The sequence below is a fragment of the Siphateles boraxobius genome, unplaced genomic scaffold (genome assembly GCF_051911475.1).
Source record: "Siphateles boraxobius isolate OS27281-9 unplaced genomic scaffold, OSU_SipBor_1 41, whole genome shotgun sequence".
Lineage (NCBI taxonomy): Eukaryota > Metazoa > Chordata > Actinopteri > Cypriniformes > Leuciscidae > Siphateles > Siphateles boraxobius.
The window spans coordinates 43,459,772-43,473,102 of record NW_027509042.1 but is presented as its reverse complement, the minus strand read 5'-3'; the positions used below and the strand labels follow the sequence as shown (position 1 = coordinate 43,473,102).

General features: G+C 36.8%; 2 protein-coding genes across 32 annotated transcripts in view; one reads left to right on the top strand and one right to left on the bottom strand.

The window, feature by feature from the left end:
* Window positions 1–3,258: 3,258 nt before the first annotated feature.
* On the bottom strand, window positions 3,259–6,094 carry med8 (mediator complex subunit 8). Its single transcript, XM_077199861.1, has 7 exons — window positions 6,007–6,094; window positions 5,648–5,769; window positions 5,429–5,573; window positions 5,192–5,332; window positions 4,594–4,681; window positions 4,267–4,503; window positions 3,259–4,184 (listed from the first exon to the last, which is right to left on the bottom strand). The coding sequence occupies exons 1-7, from the start codon at window positions 6,010–6,012 to the stop codon at window positions 4,120–4,122; spliced, it is 804 nt and encodes a 267-aa protein (XP_077055976.1). The 5' UTR covers window positions 6,013–6,094; the 3' UTR covers window positions 3,259–4,119.
* A 462-nt stretch (window positions 6,095–6,556) lies between these two features.
* szt2 (SZT2 subunit of KICSTOR complex) overlaps window positions 6,557–13,331 on the top strand; it is a 115,753-nt gene continuing 108,978 nt past the window's right edge. For all 31 annotated transcript variants that reach the window (XM_077199854.1, XM_077199835.1, XM_077199856.1 and 28 more), the window contains exons 1-6: window positions 6,557–6,701; window positions 8,217–8,342; window positions 9,218–9,391; window positions 9,482–9,652; window positions 10,822–10,944; window positions 12,486–12,645. In XM_077199854.1, the coding sequence (XP_077055969.1) occupies window positions 6,678–6,701; window positions 8,217–8,342; window positions 9,218–9,391; window positions 9,482–9,652; window positions 10,822–10,944; window positions 12,486–12,645 (778 nt within the window). In that variant the 5' untranslated portion in view covers window positions 6,557–6,677. The remainder of the gene's footprint in view (window positions 6,702–8,216; window positions 8,343–9,217; window positions 9,392–9,481; window positions 9,653–10,821; window positions 10,945–12,485; window positions 12,646–13,331) is intronic.

Genomic DNA, 13,331 nt, shown 5'->3' with positions numbered 1-13,331 from the left:
CATGTGCAAAATAATAAGTGCATTTCTCAGAACAATTTGTACAAACTGCAATATATTATAGATATGTTTCTAAAGCTAGTCCGTCACTAAAAATCCTTAGTACATCTCTCAAAAGTAAATATTCATGCCAATGATCATGTCAGTGTCATCAGAATGATAAGTCATTGAGTCATTGTTCACGAACAAGGTCGTCAAAATGTTTAGGCATGTTGTCAATTGTAACTGTGTACTTTGACAGTATTACCTGATGTAAACTTACAGTAGGCTCCAGTTTGGATGACAGTTACTGTATTGAAATTGCACAAGGCTGCACTTCTATGGCATATTATCATTTTCAACAGTACTATTTACATATTACTGTATGTGGGTTATTGATAGAAAAAGAATGGACAGGATTTTGTTTTTCACAGCTTTTACTAGGGATGTAACAATATATCATGTCACAATATATCGCAATACAAAAATCCAACAATATGTATCGTGGATCGTGACAATCTGTATTGTGTGTAGTTCACCCAAAATAAAAAAATTCAAAAAGAGTTGTAGTGTCAGTACTACATTACGTAAAATACTATATATATATATATATATATATATATAATGTTGAATAATGTATAATACTGCAATGGAGGAATATTTGTGGATCCTGATAATGCTAAATGTCTGATGTTACCAGTAAAAGTGTCCAACATTATTTTAAATATATCTAGTCAGTTCAAGCATATTCATCTAAAATAATTCTGTATTTTCAGCTTCAGAATCATGAATATTGTTATTCTGGTGTCTCTATTGTCCTGTATTTCCAGCACTATTCATTTACACACACACAATGTAATACCAAAATTAGCATTTTAATCAACAGTTCATTTTTTGTTAATTTTTTTATCAAATGTCTTGGAGTATCGCAATAATATCGTATCGTGAGTTCAGTATCGTGATATGTATCGAATCGTGACCTGAGGGAATCATTACACCCCTAGCTTTTACTAGTGCTACTTTATGAAAGAAAAAAAACTAAATAATTTACAGTAAGAAAAAACAAGGGGCACAAAGGAAAAAAAAAAACTAATTTAGGAAGAAACACAGGAAACACCCCTAAGTTGTGGTCTGTCTATATGCTTGCCAATGATTACTGTATTCATGAGATGCACCTTTGAGCAATTTAGACAACTGATTGTTGGTTGAACTAACACTTTACATTCCTTCATGAGTGAGAGTCAATTTCACCTGCACGATTCATCAATTCACGTTTTTTTTCAAAAGGTCTAATAGAATTGTGTAAAACTATGCTTGACAGTTATGACAAATAGTTCAACAATTTTGCATGTAATGGCTTATGCAAGGAACTAATGCTTAGATGTTTTTAGGGGTAAGATTATTCAACAGAGAACCATATGCTATGTTTTGATCAACATGACATGAGCAATTGAAAATGTGAAAAAAAGCTGACACTTGTACATATCAATTGCAATTTGTTCAAAGGAATAAGAAATTGCTTTAATGATGTCCACAAGTGACTAGATGATTTGGAATGTGTACAAGTAGTATCAAGAATTGCACTTTTGATCTAAGAAATGCACCAAAGCGACTGAGAAAAACTGTAATAATGCATCAATGCTTTTGGAAAAGAAACAACTAAAATTAAGCCTATTTTGACAAACTGTATTTTCCTTTTTTTGAAGTGATTTCAATTATATTTCAAGCAATTCAAAACCATCATGTTGCATCATCATGTCCCCCCCCCCCCCCCCCCCTCCAAAACAAAGTGACATCCATGTTTGTAGCTCAAACGGGACCAGTAACCCTAAAATGAGCAACAGTGAACAAACAGCTCTCATAGACGCCGTCATCGTCTGAGTTACGCTGTGCTGAAGGCCAATGCTGACCATTCATCATGGAAGCATCAAGACTTATATTTACCATGATCATCTCAAAGAATTAAAGTGAAAGATTTTACATTTTGACAGAACTTTTAAATGAGTACACAATTATTTGCTGTCCGGTTGCTACTGGTGAAATAATAATGATGTATAAAAAGGGTGCATCATAATGAAATAAAAAGGATGACATTTTTTCAATTGCTATATGATTATTGTGACCATTTTCTAGTTGTGAATATTTTCAGATCTGTCTGAATTGGTGGGCAAAAGCATGAAACTCAAAGTTTTTTCTCAGCGATTATTTCCTCTTATGTATTCATTAACACCCACAAAACACAAAAGGGAACTGAAATTTCATACCTAATTTATGTGCAAATTTAGGAATGTGATTAAATTTGGGAGTCCTCTGAGAAGATTCATGTTGCACCCAGCGATGTTCCTGATGTGCTAATTGGCTTGAAGAATTCAAAAGGGTCCCAAACCGCTTTCATTTTCACTTTTAGATTTACCATTAAACACCCCCACGATGTGAGGTGATACTGAAGGTGTGTGATGTCATGGGATCAGCGCTGGTTGGCAGGTTAACACAGGCTGATGGTAGCAGATACAAGTTAATAAAGGGTTAAAGTGGCCCTATTATGCTTTTTTGAATATTCCCTTTCATCAACTTAGCTGTTTGTGAATGTAAAAGGTCTGCAAAATTGTAAAGATCTACGTGCATGACAAAAAAAAGTTGTCTCCCAAAAGAAAGAAGTGATTTGAAGTAATTCCAGTCTCACTTCCTTTTATACCTATGTATCAATGCTACAAATTTTCATAATTCCAGCCTGTGGTTTTGATTGGCTGAACAGCGTCTCTTTGCCCCGCCCGTAAACACTGTATTTTATAGAGACTGAAAGAGTTTGTGTTGTTCAAGTCGAGAAGACACTGTTTTCTGCGCTACAAATCCTCTTTAATGCGCTTCCACAGGACTCGAGCTGGAATTGATGCGGAAAAACCGACGCCATCGTTCGTATCTGAGTATCAAGCGCTGAGGAAAGAAAATTCAGGAGTTTCGTTTCTGACACACGCTTTAAGCAGCCGACCAATCACAACAGACCAATCATCCATCTGACCAATCAGAGAAGAGCAGCACTCGGGAAGGAGGAGTTTAAAGAGACCCATAAATCTTCTAACAAACCATTTTGTAATGTATGAGAAATGTAAGTGTTTTTGACCATGGATGCATGTAAACCTGTTGTAGGAGACTCCAAACAAAATTAGGAACCATTAAAATAGCGTAATGGGGCACTTTAAAAGGAAAATCCTTTCCCCTTAGTTCTAAAGTGTATGCTATTTATTGATGGAGCAACACAATGTGTGAAAAAAAATGCTAAAATAAACTTTGATGATCATCATTTATTTGTAAGTTACAAAGATACAAGTCTAAAACACCACAGTACCAAGCTAGAATGAAACGAGTAACTATGCACACTTATAATAACACGGTTATCTCCTGTATGAGGAACATACAGTATTGAAATAGTAAAAGAAAGCTCCCAGGTCAACACTCTAAACTTATATAAGCTAGTTTAATTATTCATTTTGAAACAAAAATCACTACTGTTCAAAAGTTTGGGGTCAGTAAGATTTCAGAGTTTAAGTAAAATGTCATTACAGTTTAAATGTTTATAATGTAATTTATTCCTGTGATCAAAGCTGATTTTCAGCATCATTACTCCAGTCTTCAGTGTCACATGATCCTTCAGAAATCATTTACTGCACAAAACAACATTTATTATTATCAATGTTAAAACAGTTGAGCTGCTTCATATTTTTGTGGAAACCGTGATATGCGATTCAGATTAATAGAAAGTTCAAAAGAACAGCATTTATTTGAAATAGACATTTTTGTAAGAAACAATCTTCAATGTCATTTTTTAAAATCAATTTAATTCTTCTTAACCGAATAAAAGTATTTAATTAAAAAAAAAAAATCTTCCTGGTCCTAAACTTTTGTAAGGTTACTTAGCACTTCAGACTCGATTTTATTTAACAGACATTTAAAAAAAGCCAATATTGCCACCTAGTGACTAAAACAGATCAACATGTTCATTTATTTGAAATCCTCGATCCTGATTGTGATAAGATTAAACACTAGATTATTTCAACAAACACGTTTATTGAAAATGCACAAAACATATTAGCTTTTTTTGTCTCACAACATCGTATCACAAAATGCCGCATTTATGCATGAAACTCATCGGTTATAAGGATGCATGGATGCAGACTTGATGTTAGTCTTGATATTGCTGGGCATTTTACCTGTAAAAACAGAAATGTAATTAGCATGATAAATGCTGATTTTAAGCCTAAATGTGTTTGTTAATGTTATTAAATGTGGTACCAGGTTGTCCAGGCTGCTGTTGGGGGACCTGTCCGCCCATGCCAGTCTGATGACCCGAAGCTCCAGCGACTGTGACCTGATGCAGTGTGGGGCCCGCTGACATCATCGGCTGTCCAGGGTGACCCGGGGCCACGGGTCCAGGCGGTCTGCATTTGGACAGACCCTTCCCGAACCCCACCGCTGCCACCAGTGCATTAGTGTCGGCTGGATTAAAGGACGGCTTGTTTTGTCTTAAAGCTGAATAGAAGCATCCATTTTTAACATCAATGACTTTACACGCATGAAACACTGGCAAATATAAAACTAGGAGCGACGGTTAACGTTTACCTGATGTTTCAGAGTCTCTGTCGTCACGAGGATTATTCAGCTTTTCCAAAAGATTTGAGCAAAGTTTATTCAATGTTTGGATCTGTTTCTAAAAAGAAAACAGAACAAAATTCAAACAACCTTTATAGATTGTAATCCCCCGGTTTCACAGACAAGGATAAAGCCTAGTCATAAAGCAAGCCGAGCTATATATATATATAAATTTGAACTTAAACACCGAAACACTGCATTAATTGGAAATATGAAACTTTTTATAATATTTGCATTATTTTACGTAGAAAAGTATCATGTGCATATTTTAGAGGTGTATATTGTCTAGTACCATGAAATCCCTCAACATATAAAATATCATGGAAAATAAATTAAGTACATTCATTTATTTCTTTATTCACTGTCTTCTGTCTGCTTTGACCGCAGAGGATCACAAGTGTATCAGAGGAATATCATAAGAGGGTTAAACTAGCTCCATTTAGTCTGAACATCTGGGCCATCAGATTTGAGTTTAAAAGGATGTAGACGTCTTGCTAGTAGGTTATTAAAGTGTTCTGAATGGTCGCGAGGTCGTTGCTTTGTCAAGCAGGATGAATTTCGTGCTCACCTGGGCTACTTCGGGTCCGATCCGGGCCGCTTCGGCGCTCAGGTGTTTCTCCTGTTCCTCGACCTCCGGGTCAGGTTTCGTCCTGAGGTGATCTGGCACGATCTCATGGCTGAACACAGGCACTCGCTGCTCGGTCAGTTTCTGAGAGTAACAAAAGGTTGCATCTTAAAGTTAAAAGGCCTGTTTTTGCAGGTTCTGGTGTCATCATAACCAGGGTGACTTTGTGAAAGCGCTCACCGCCAGCTCTTCATCTCGATCAGGAGACAGCAGCAGAGGGATGATGACCTGGGACCTGTATGATGGGGTCTTCTCATTTCTCAACAGCTTGTTGATGGTGTTCAGCTGCCCAGACACAAGAGCGAAATTATCCAGCACAGAGGGCCTGAATCCAAAACATCAGTGTCAACATGGTACAAATGTGGAGTTTATTAGGAAAGATGTGTGGTTCTTACTCACCAAGTGAGCCTCTCATACTCATTTTCCAGTTTATAAATGAAACTCTGCAGGGAACCTTTTAGATGAGCCACTCGAGTGACCAGAGACTCCACAGAAGCCTCCAGCTGCTTCTCCTCCCGCTGCTATTGAAATAAAACACAAACAGGTCATCCTTCAGCTCTTATATAGCACAAACATTAAAATAACCGTGTCACGCCTTTTTCTGTCTCGACAGTTAGTATACAAGCAGATAAAAAACAACCGCGAACTTTGCTTCTCGCAAACTATCTGCGTGCTAGTGTCACTATTTATAATTATGTGTTTCGAAATGCCAAACAGCTGCAAAATGGACATAAAGTGAGGATGTTTTATCAGTTTACCTGCATTTTAAAGCGACAAGCGCAACGACACAATTGAGCGGAAGTAAACAAATCCTCGCAGCAGTAATTCGAGTCCGGTTGTCAAAACGCTCCCGAAGAATGGTTCCTTACTTTTATAATATATAGCAGAGTTATAATTAGCAATAAATTCAATCAAATTGGTACAGTGATAATACCATTGATATAATTAATTTTGTTTTAAATTAAATTTCTTTGGTTGCATTACCAATTATATTATCACCGTAGTGAGTGAAAAGTTGAATTTGCACATTTGTATTTTAAGTATACTGTAATGTACATTCATACCATATACTTTTCACTCAAATTGGTACGGGATAATATCATTGGTAATGCAACCAGGATAATTTAAGTGAATAATAATTTAATTCTACTAATGATATTTATTTACCAAAGTTTAATTTGCACATTTGTATCTTAAGTATACTGTAATGTACATTCATACACAAATACAATTTTCTCTATAACCTTTACACACAGGATCATGTGTATGACCAGTGTATGATTACCATGATCATGCATGAGGGCTTTTATTGTAAATTGGGGAACCGGAAGTGAAGCAGCTGCAGTCAGATGAGCTGCAGTTTACAGATTTTGACACAAACCCTCTATAACTCGCTCAAAAACAACGCGCCAGTAATGCGAAGCACGGCATGGCAGACAGACAGGACAATGAGGTAAATTAAACTCTTACTTTGACTGAGTTTGTTTGTTTTGTTCAGTTCCACTCCGGAAATTGTTTACAGGTTAGGTAACAGAGCAAATAAACAGAACAGGGGGAACACGTTTAGTTTAGAATAAATTTGAGACTTTTATTTTGTTATTCTTACATTGAATGCCCTTTTCTGCAATAAATCTTTTTGTTTTTGTTTTTTTAAATTAGAGATATTTGCAAAGAGTTTAACGCAGAGGTTGGGAATAAATTAGATTAATGCAGTTCTGTCATGTGTTTGCAGCCACTCCCTCAGACTACACACAACAACAACAACAACATGCTGTTCGTGTAGATCATATTTAAATGGTATTAAATGTGGACACACTGCATGTATTTATCGCTGTTCATCAAATTTAGCTGAAGCTTTTTAAAATTCTCCAGCAGTAGATGCAGATTGTGGGACAAGAACTGCAGCAAGTGTCTCTCAGCACTCGACTCATTTTCAGTCCTGTCAACAACAACAAAATCAGACACTCAAACTATAAAGACCTTTTTGTTTTCCTTTATTTTTGTATGATAAACAGTTTTGGTTCTTTGTTTAGTCGCCACTTTATGTCCAAAGGGAAATCTGGAATGTGAGTTTTATTAGCTTTTTACTGTTTCTGAGAGGATGGTATTTGCCCATTTATTTTTATTTTTATTTTTTGAGTTTTTTTTTTTAAAATATTATGATGCCATATTTTTAACCACATAAAAACATTGTTTATCGGTGTTGTGCTGTTTATTTCTTTCAAATGCTTCGATTGAATCAATTAATGTAAATTAACCACTTTATAATAACTAAGCAACACTTTCAGAGTGACAGTGAATTCAGGTATCTAGATATAATCATAACCAGATAAAAATGATGAAATGTATTAAATGTTAGATTAGATGTTAGTTTTCACCATGCCCACTAATTTTAAATATCTGGGGCATTTTGTCACTTTCTTTTTGCCCTGGTTAATATCTGACCCTGAATTTTAATTAAACTTTGCACTCAAATTGTTGTTGTGATAATATCATTAATATCAAATTATTATTACATTTAAAAAACGAAGTGGGTTCAGACTTTTGAACCCCATTGTACTATATATATATATATATATATATAATCCTCTCCAGCCTGTGTATTAATGAACTTGCACTAGGGCCTTTATTTTGAATTTGTGAACTGGAAATGTACATAAAAAAACAGAGGTTTTTACTATGTTCCAAACATTTAAAATATCTGGGGAATTTGCTGGTTAATTTCTGTTACAGATGCGATTGTGCACTGTGCCATGATCCTATGCTTCTGTTGTATATGTGATACTGTAGTTAGATCGTAAACATTTACTGTACCGCATAACACATTCAACACCATGAGGATCATTATTGCCTTTGTACCTTTCTAAAAGCAGATCGTCTCTCATTTCAAAAGCCAAAGACCAGGCAGTTTTTGAGATGTTCATGTTTTGTTTTTGCTCCTGTAATGAAGTGTGTTTTCTGTGTGAAGGTGGAGGAGGCTGAGCAGGTGTACCTGCTGATGAAAGAGGAGTACAGGATATCACGAAACGTGCGTCTGTCCTGGTTCCTCAGCCGTCTCAATCAGGTCGTTCGGCCCAGTCCACCGTCTGAGCTGGTAAGAGACAGACTGGGGTTACTTAGTGGTCGACTGATGGCTTTCCAATGGTGACTGATATGTGATTTACTTCTGATACACTATCGTTCAAAAGTTTGGCGTTAGTTAGTGTTTTTGAAGTTTCTTTTGCTCACCAAGCCTACATTTATTTGATCGAATTATTTGATCTGAAATATTACCATTAAAAATATCTGTTTTCTTTTTGAATATATCTTAAAATGTAATTAATTCCTGATGCAAACGGTGAATTTTCAGCATCATTACTCATCTCTTCAGTATCATATGATCCTTCAGAAATGTAGTTTCTTATTATTATAAATGTTGAAAACATTTGTGCCGCTTCATAATTTTGTGAAAACATGACATGTTTTTCAGGATTATTTAATGAATATAAAGAACAGCATTTATTTGAAACAAATCTTTTGCAAAATTATAAATGTCTTTTCTGCCACTTTTGATCAATTTAACATGTCCTTGCTGAATAAAAACATTAATTTCTTTTTAAAAAAAACTTACTGACCCCAAACTTTTAAATGGTAGTGTATGTTTAATGATGGAAAATGAAATTGCCAAAGTCATTAAATGAAATGAACACTTATTTGGTATAATATATATATATATACTAGCTGATAATAATAACCTCAAAATGGTCAAATACCAGCCTATTAATCATACTTTAATAAATTCTATTTTTATTATCTTTCCATGCATGTCTCAGGCCTTCCTTCTATTCCTTGAAAAAGCAAACAGTAGATTTCACCCAGATCAGTTCAGATCTTAATGGATCACATGACATTTTATCTCATCATACATACCCTGTGAGTGTGTGTGTGTGTGTGTGTGTGTCTGGTCATGTTTGTGTTGCATCTCCTCAGCTGAACTCAGAGAATGAGTTGGATGTTTTGAGCATCATCCCGAAAGGATGGCAGTCGGATTCTCCTCCCTCGTCCTGCTCGTGTCTGCTGGTTCCCTCCACACGCGTGACTTTCCTGGCTCGCAGGTACCGCTTCATCATCGAGCTGGACCTGAGCCCGTCCACCGGGATCGTGGTAAGAAATCGCCTCCATCACATTCAGTGGCATGTTTAAAGTGGAATCAGCTCTTTTAAGAGTGCGTTGTCATATGTTGCTTGTCTTCAGGATGACAGCACAGGAGAGATGATCTTTGACGAAGTCTTCCATGCTCTGTCTCGGTGCTTGATTGGTCTGGCAAAACCCTTTAAAGTCCCAGGAACTGATCACGTGTTCCAGCCAGAGATCTTCATCACTATTCTGGCGTATTCCTCCATCATTGGCCTTAGTTCTCATCAGGTCTGGATTATCTGGTCATTGTGAATCTATAAATGCACATTAGTTGAACGTGTTTTCTGACCGGTTATATGCCATGATTCATGATTAGTATCCTTAAACAAACCAAGTGACAACAACAAACGAGTTATCTTGATGTATTTAAAGTATACTTATTTTCATTATGATATTTAGGTGTTCAAACACGAAGTGCTGAAAACCTATTGTAATTGCTATTTGAAAAAAAACCTAAAACGCATCGTGCAGCCCAAACCGTAAGGCCTAGAGACTTGAAACTTGGCCAGATGGTAGGTCACACTTTTGGGGAGAACCTATCAGAGTATGACCCCAATTGGCCCATAGGTAGCCTCAAGCTTTTTACACCACTGTGATCCTTGGCTTAATACGGACAATATGTATATCTCCGATTTCGATTTAAGCAAAAAAAAAAAAAAAAGTTATGTCGGATTTTGTCCAAAACCCACTTTTGCGAACTAGTCCCTGGTTTTTCGCCCGATCGGAACCAAACCAGTCTAGGCCTATTCTCTGGACTCTCTAGATCAATAATTATCGAAAAAAAGTTGAAAATTTGCTATTGGGTGGCTGTAACAGGGTCATTTAGAAAAGGGGCGTGGCAAAATACAGTCAAAAGCCTATAAATCATAAATAAAAACTCAGAACTTCACAAAAATTGCTGAGCATATGTGTCATAACATGGCGAAGAAGCATGCAAAGTTTCATGGAGATCGGACCATAGGTGGCGCTATAACTGTTAAAAAGCTTCAAAACCATGTATTTCCTATGGTAAATTGCCTGTATTCGCTGTACATGGTCTTTTCCATCTACGATCATATAATGTTCATATCATAATGTTCAAAACCATCATAAATCATTCTAGAATGTGGTATATCATGGTAAATCATGCTAAAACATGGTCGATTCCATCTATGATGTCAGTGGTTAAATGCTTGCTACATAAAACTTAATGTCTTTTGATGCTTGTGTGGTTAAAAATCTTCAATGCCTTAACTGCTTGAACACCGCTAAATGCTGCTTGCAGCTTTAATTTACATTGTATCTTTTTATTATATTTCCTTTACTATGTTTGAGACGTTGTTTTTATGTCTATCTGTCTTGTATGTTTGGTGAGCCAAATAAAAATTTATTCTATTCTATTCTATTCTGCCCATCAGGTATTGGTTCAGGGCTGTCAGCTGGACTGTATGGATTTGGAGCAGTTCTTGCATCAGATCTATCAGCAGCTGAGAGCCGTGGAGAGCAGCATCGCTGACGTCCTACAGCAGCAGCACAATCAGGCAAGAGCGCTTGTGCTTTTTATACAGGCATGCAATAAGCAGCAAGAGACCCATTGCAGTGCATTACAGCAATTTTACCAAAGTTAAATGCAGGGCCTAAAATTAACCAAGTGCCAAATGCGAGTAAAAACCGGTGTATGAAATGGTGCCCCTCACCAGTTTGCCGGTAACATTTTTATGAGTTCTAACAATGCATAAAAGTGAACAAACATGAACGCCACTCAGGACAGTTGATGGAGCCTTGACAATTTAAACATTCAAGCGCAAGAAGACCTTAAAGGAAGATCATTTCCTTCAGAAAGCTGCGATCAATTACTAAACTGAGCTCTGTTTCACGTCTTCTTGCACTGGAGTGGACAAATTCACACAAAACTGTCAAAAACAACGAGTATCCTAGTAAACATAGTCGGTTATGTCTTAAGTGAATGTAAACAGTTGAGAAAGTTAACGTATCTGTATCTGAATCAGTATATTCGATTCGTGCATTGGCTTTTTAAAGTGACAGCAGCCTAATATTCCTGCCCACCCTGTTTCTAATGTTAATCAAACAACAAAAGACAAAGAAAAAAATCACTTACCTCTATTGACTGAATAACTTTTGTAACATTAATAAGGATGTCTAATTTATGCAATGAAGAATATGCGGTTACTTTACATTTGCTTACTTTAATTCCTGTACCTGAAAAACCTGAGAAGCTCTGTTTATTTCATTTGTATCTTTGTTATATTGTATTTATTTGTGCTTTTGCTTGTAATTTGATTATTAGTTCTTATTTTATAACTGACTGTTTACTTGTCTTTCTAATCTTATATTTGTTAGTTAGGCTAGAATAGGGAATTGTGAATGTCATTACTGCCTTTTTTTATGGCCAATACATTAAGTCCCCGGCCTTTTGCGGGAGTGGAAAAAAGTTAGTTTTAGGCCCTGGTTAAATGTTATTTATTGGTATGAAACAAAACTTATCATCGGTAAAATCACTGAATCATCTGTGCTATTTTTGCATAACTTCTCATATGTTGTTGCCAAATTAGTGTGCATGTGTAATTTTACAGCGTCTTGTCACACTACTATTCAAAAGTTTGGGGTTAGTGAGATTTCTTTTGCGAGATTAATACATATATTCATTAAGGAGGCATTCAATTAATCAAACATGTCAGTAAAGACATTTAGAATGTTACAAAAGATTTCTAATTCAAATATTTTCTTTTGAACTTTCTATTCATCAAAAAATACTGAAAAATAAAAACCGACTGGAGTAATGATGCTGAAAATTCAGCTTTGATCACAGGAATAAATTAAATTTTAAATATATTCACATTATAAACAGTTTTTTTTTTTACATTGTAATAATATTTCACAATAGTCTGTACTGTATTTTTGCTCAAATTAACACAGTCTTGGTGAGCAGAAGAGACTTCTTCCAAAAACAATCAACGATCTTACCGACCCCAAACCTTTGAACAGTAGTGCATGTTTGTAAAAAGATTTGTTACATTACACACTTTATGTCTAAAAAAACATCTCTCTGTATGTTCTTCAGTTCAATGGATCTGTTTATCAGTCCTTCTCCAATGAGGCTGTGGAGGAGCCGTCTCAGAGGAAGCCGGGGGTTTCGATGGTGACGGCAGATGTGGGGCTGGTTAGCATGGTGAGGCAGGGGATTCTGGCGCTGCAACTTCTGCCTCCAAACTCTGGTGCAGGTCAGTGTCTCTAAGCATCCTGCTCCCCACATGATGTTGAAATCCAGCGAGCATCACATTTAGGGTGTGTTCACACCTGGCGTGTTTATTTGGATTGAAACGAAATCTGGTGCGATTGCTCTGTTTGATTAAGTGTGAACGCTGCCATCTGAACCAAACAAGCGGACCGAGACGCTGAAAAGATGAGTCTTGATCCACTTCCAAACGAACTCTGGTGGGGTTCGACCAAAGACATGTAAACGGATCAAAAACAGGACATGATGTCACAAGATAAGCGCCTAAAAAGGACAGAATGCTCAATCAGACCTGTTTTTTCTAGTCATAGTCGCGATGTTGTCCATAGCCAGCAGCCATATCTCCCTGTAGCCCAAGACTGGTTGCCCACTGAAGCTAAGCAGGGTTGAGCCAGAACTTGGATGGGAGACTCCTGGGAAAACCAGGCTGCTGCTGGAAGAGGTGTTAGTGAGGCCAGTAGGGAGCGCTCACCCCATACCGACAATATACTGTCAAAGAGCACCGTCCTTCGGATGAGACGTTAAACCGAGGTCCTGACTCTCTGTGGTCATTAAAATGGCCCAATTTGCCCCTTGGCCTCTGTCCATCATGGTCTCCTAATCATCTCCATATACTGATTGGTTTCATCACTGTCTCCTCTCCACCAGTTAGCTGGTGGGCGGAGGGCGTTC

What these genes read in the sequence shown, in the direction of transcription:
- med8 (XM_077199861.1), bottom strand. An exon ending in GAGTATGAGAGGCTCACTTG is followed by an intron (nt 5,574 to 5,647) that starts GTGAGTAAGAAC and finishes TTTTGGATTCAG; the next exon opens with GCCCTCTGTGCTGGATAATT. An exon ending in ACAGCAGCCTGGACAACCTG is followed by an intron (nt 4,185 to 4,266) that starts GTACCACATTTA and finishes CTGTTTTTACAG; the next exon opens with GTAAAATGCCCAGCAATATC.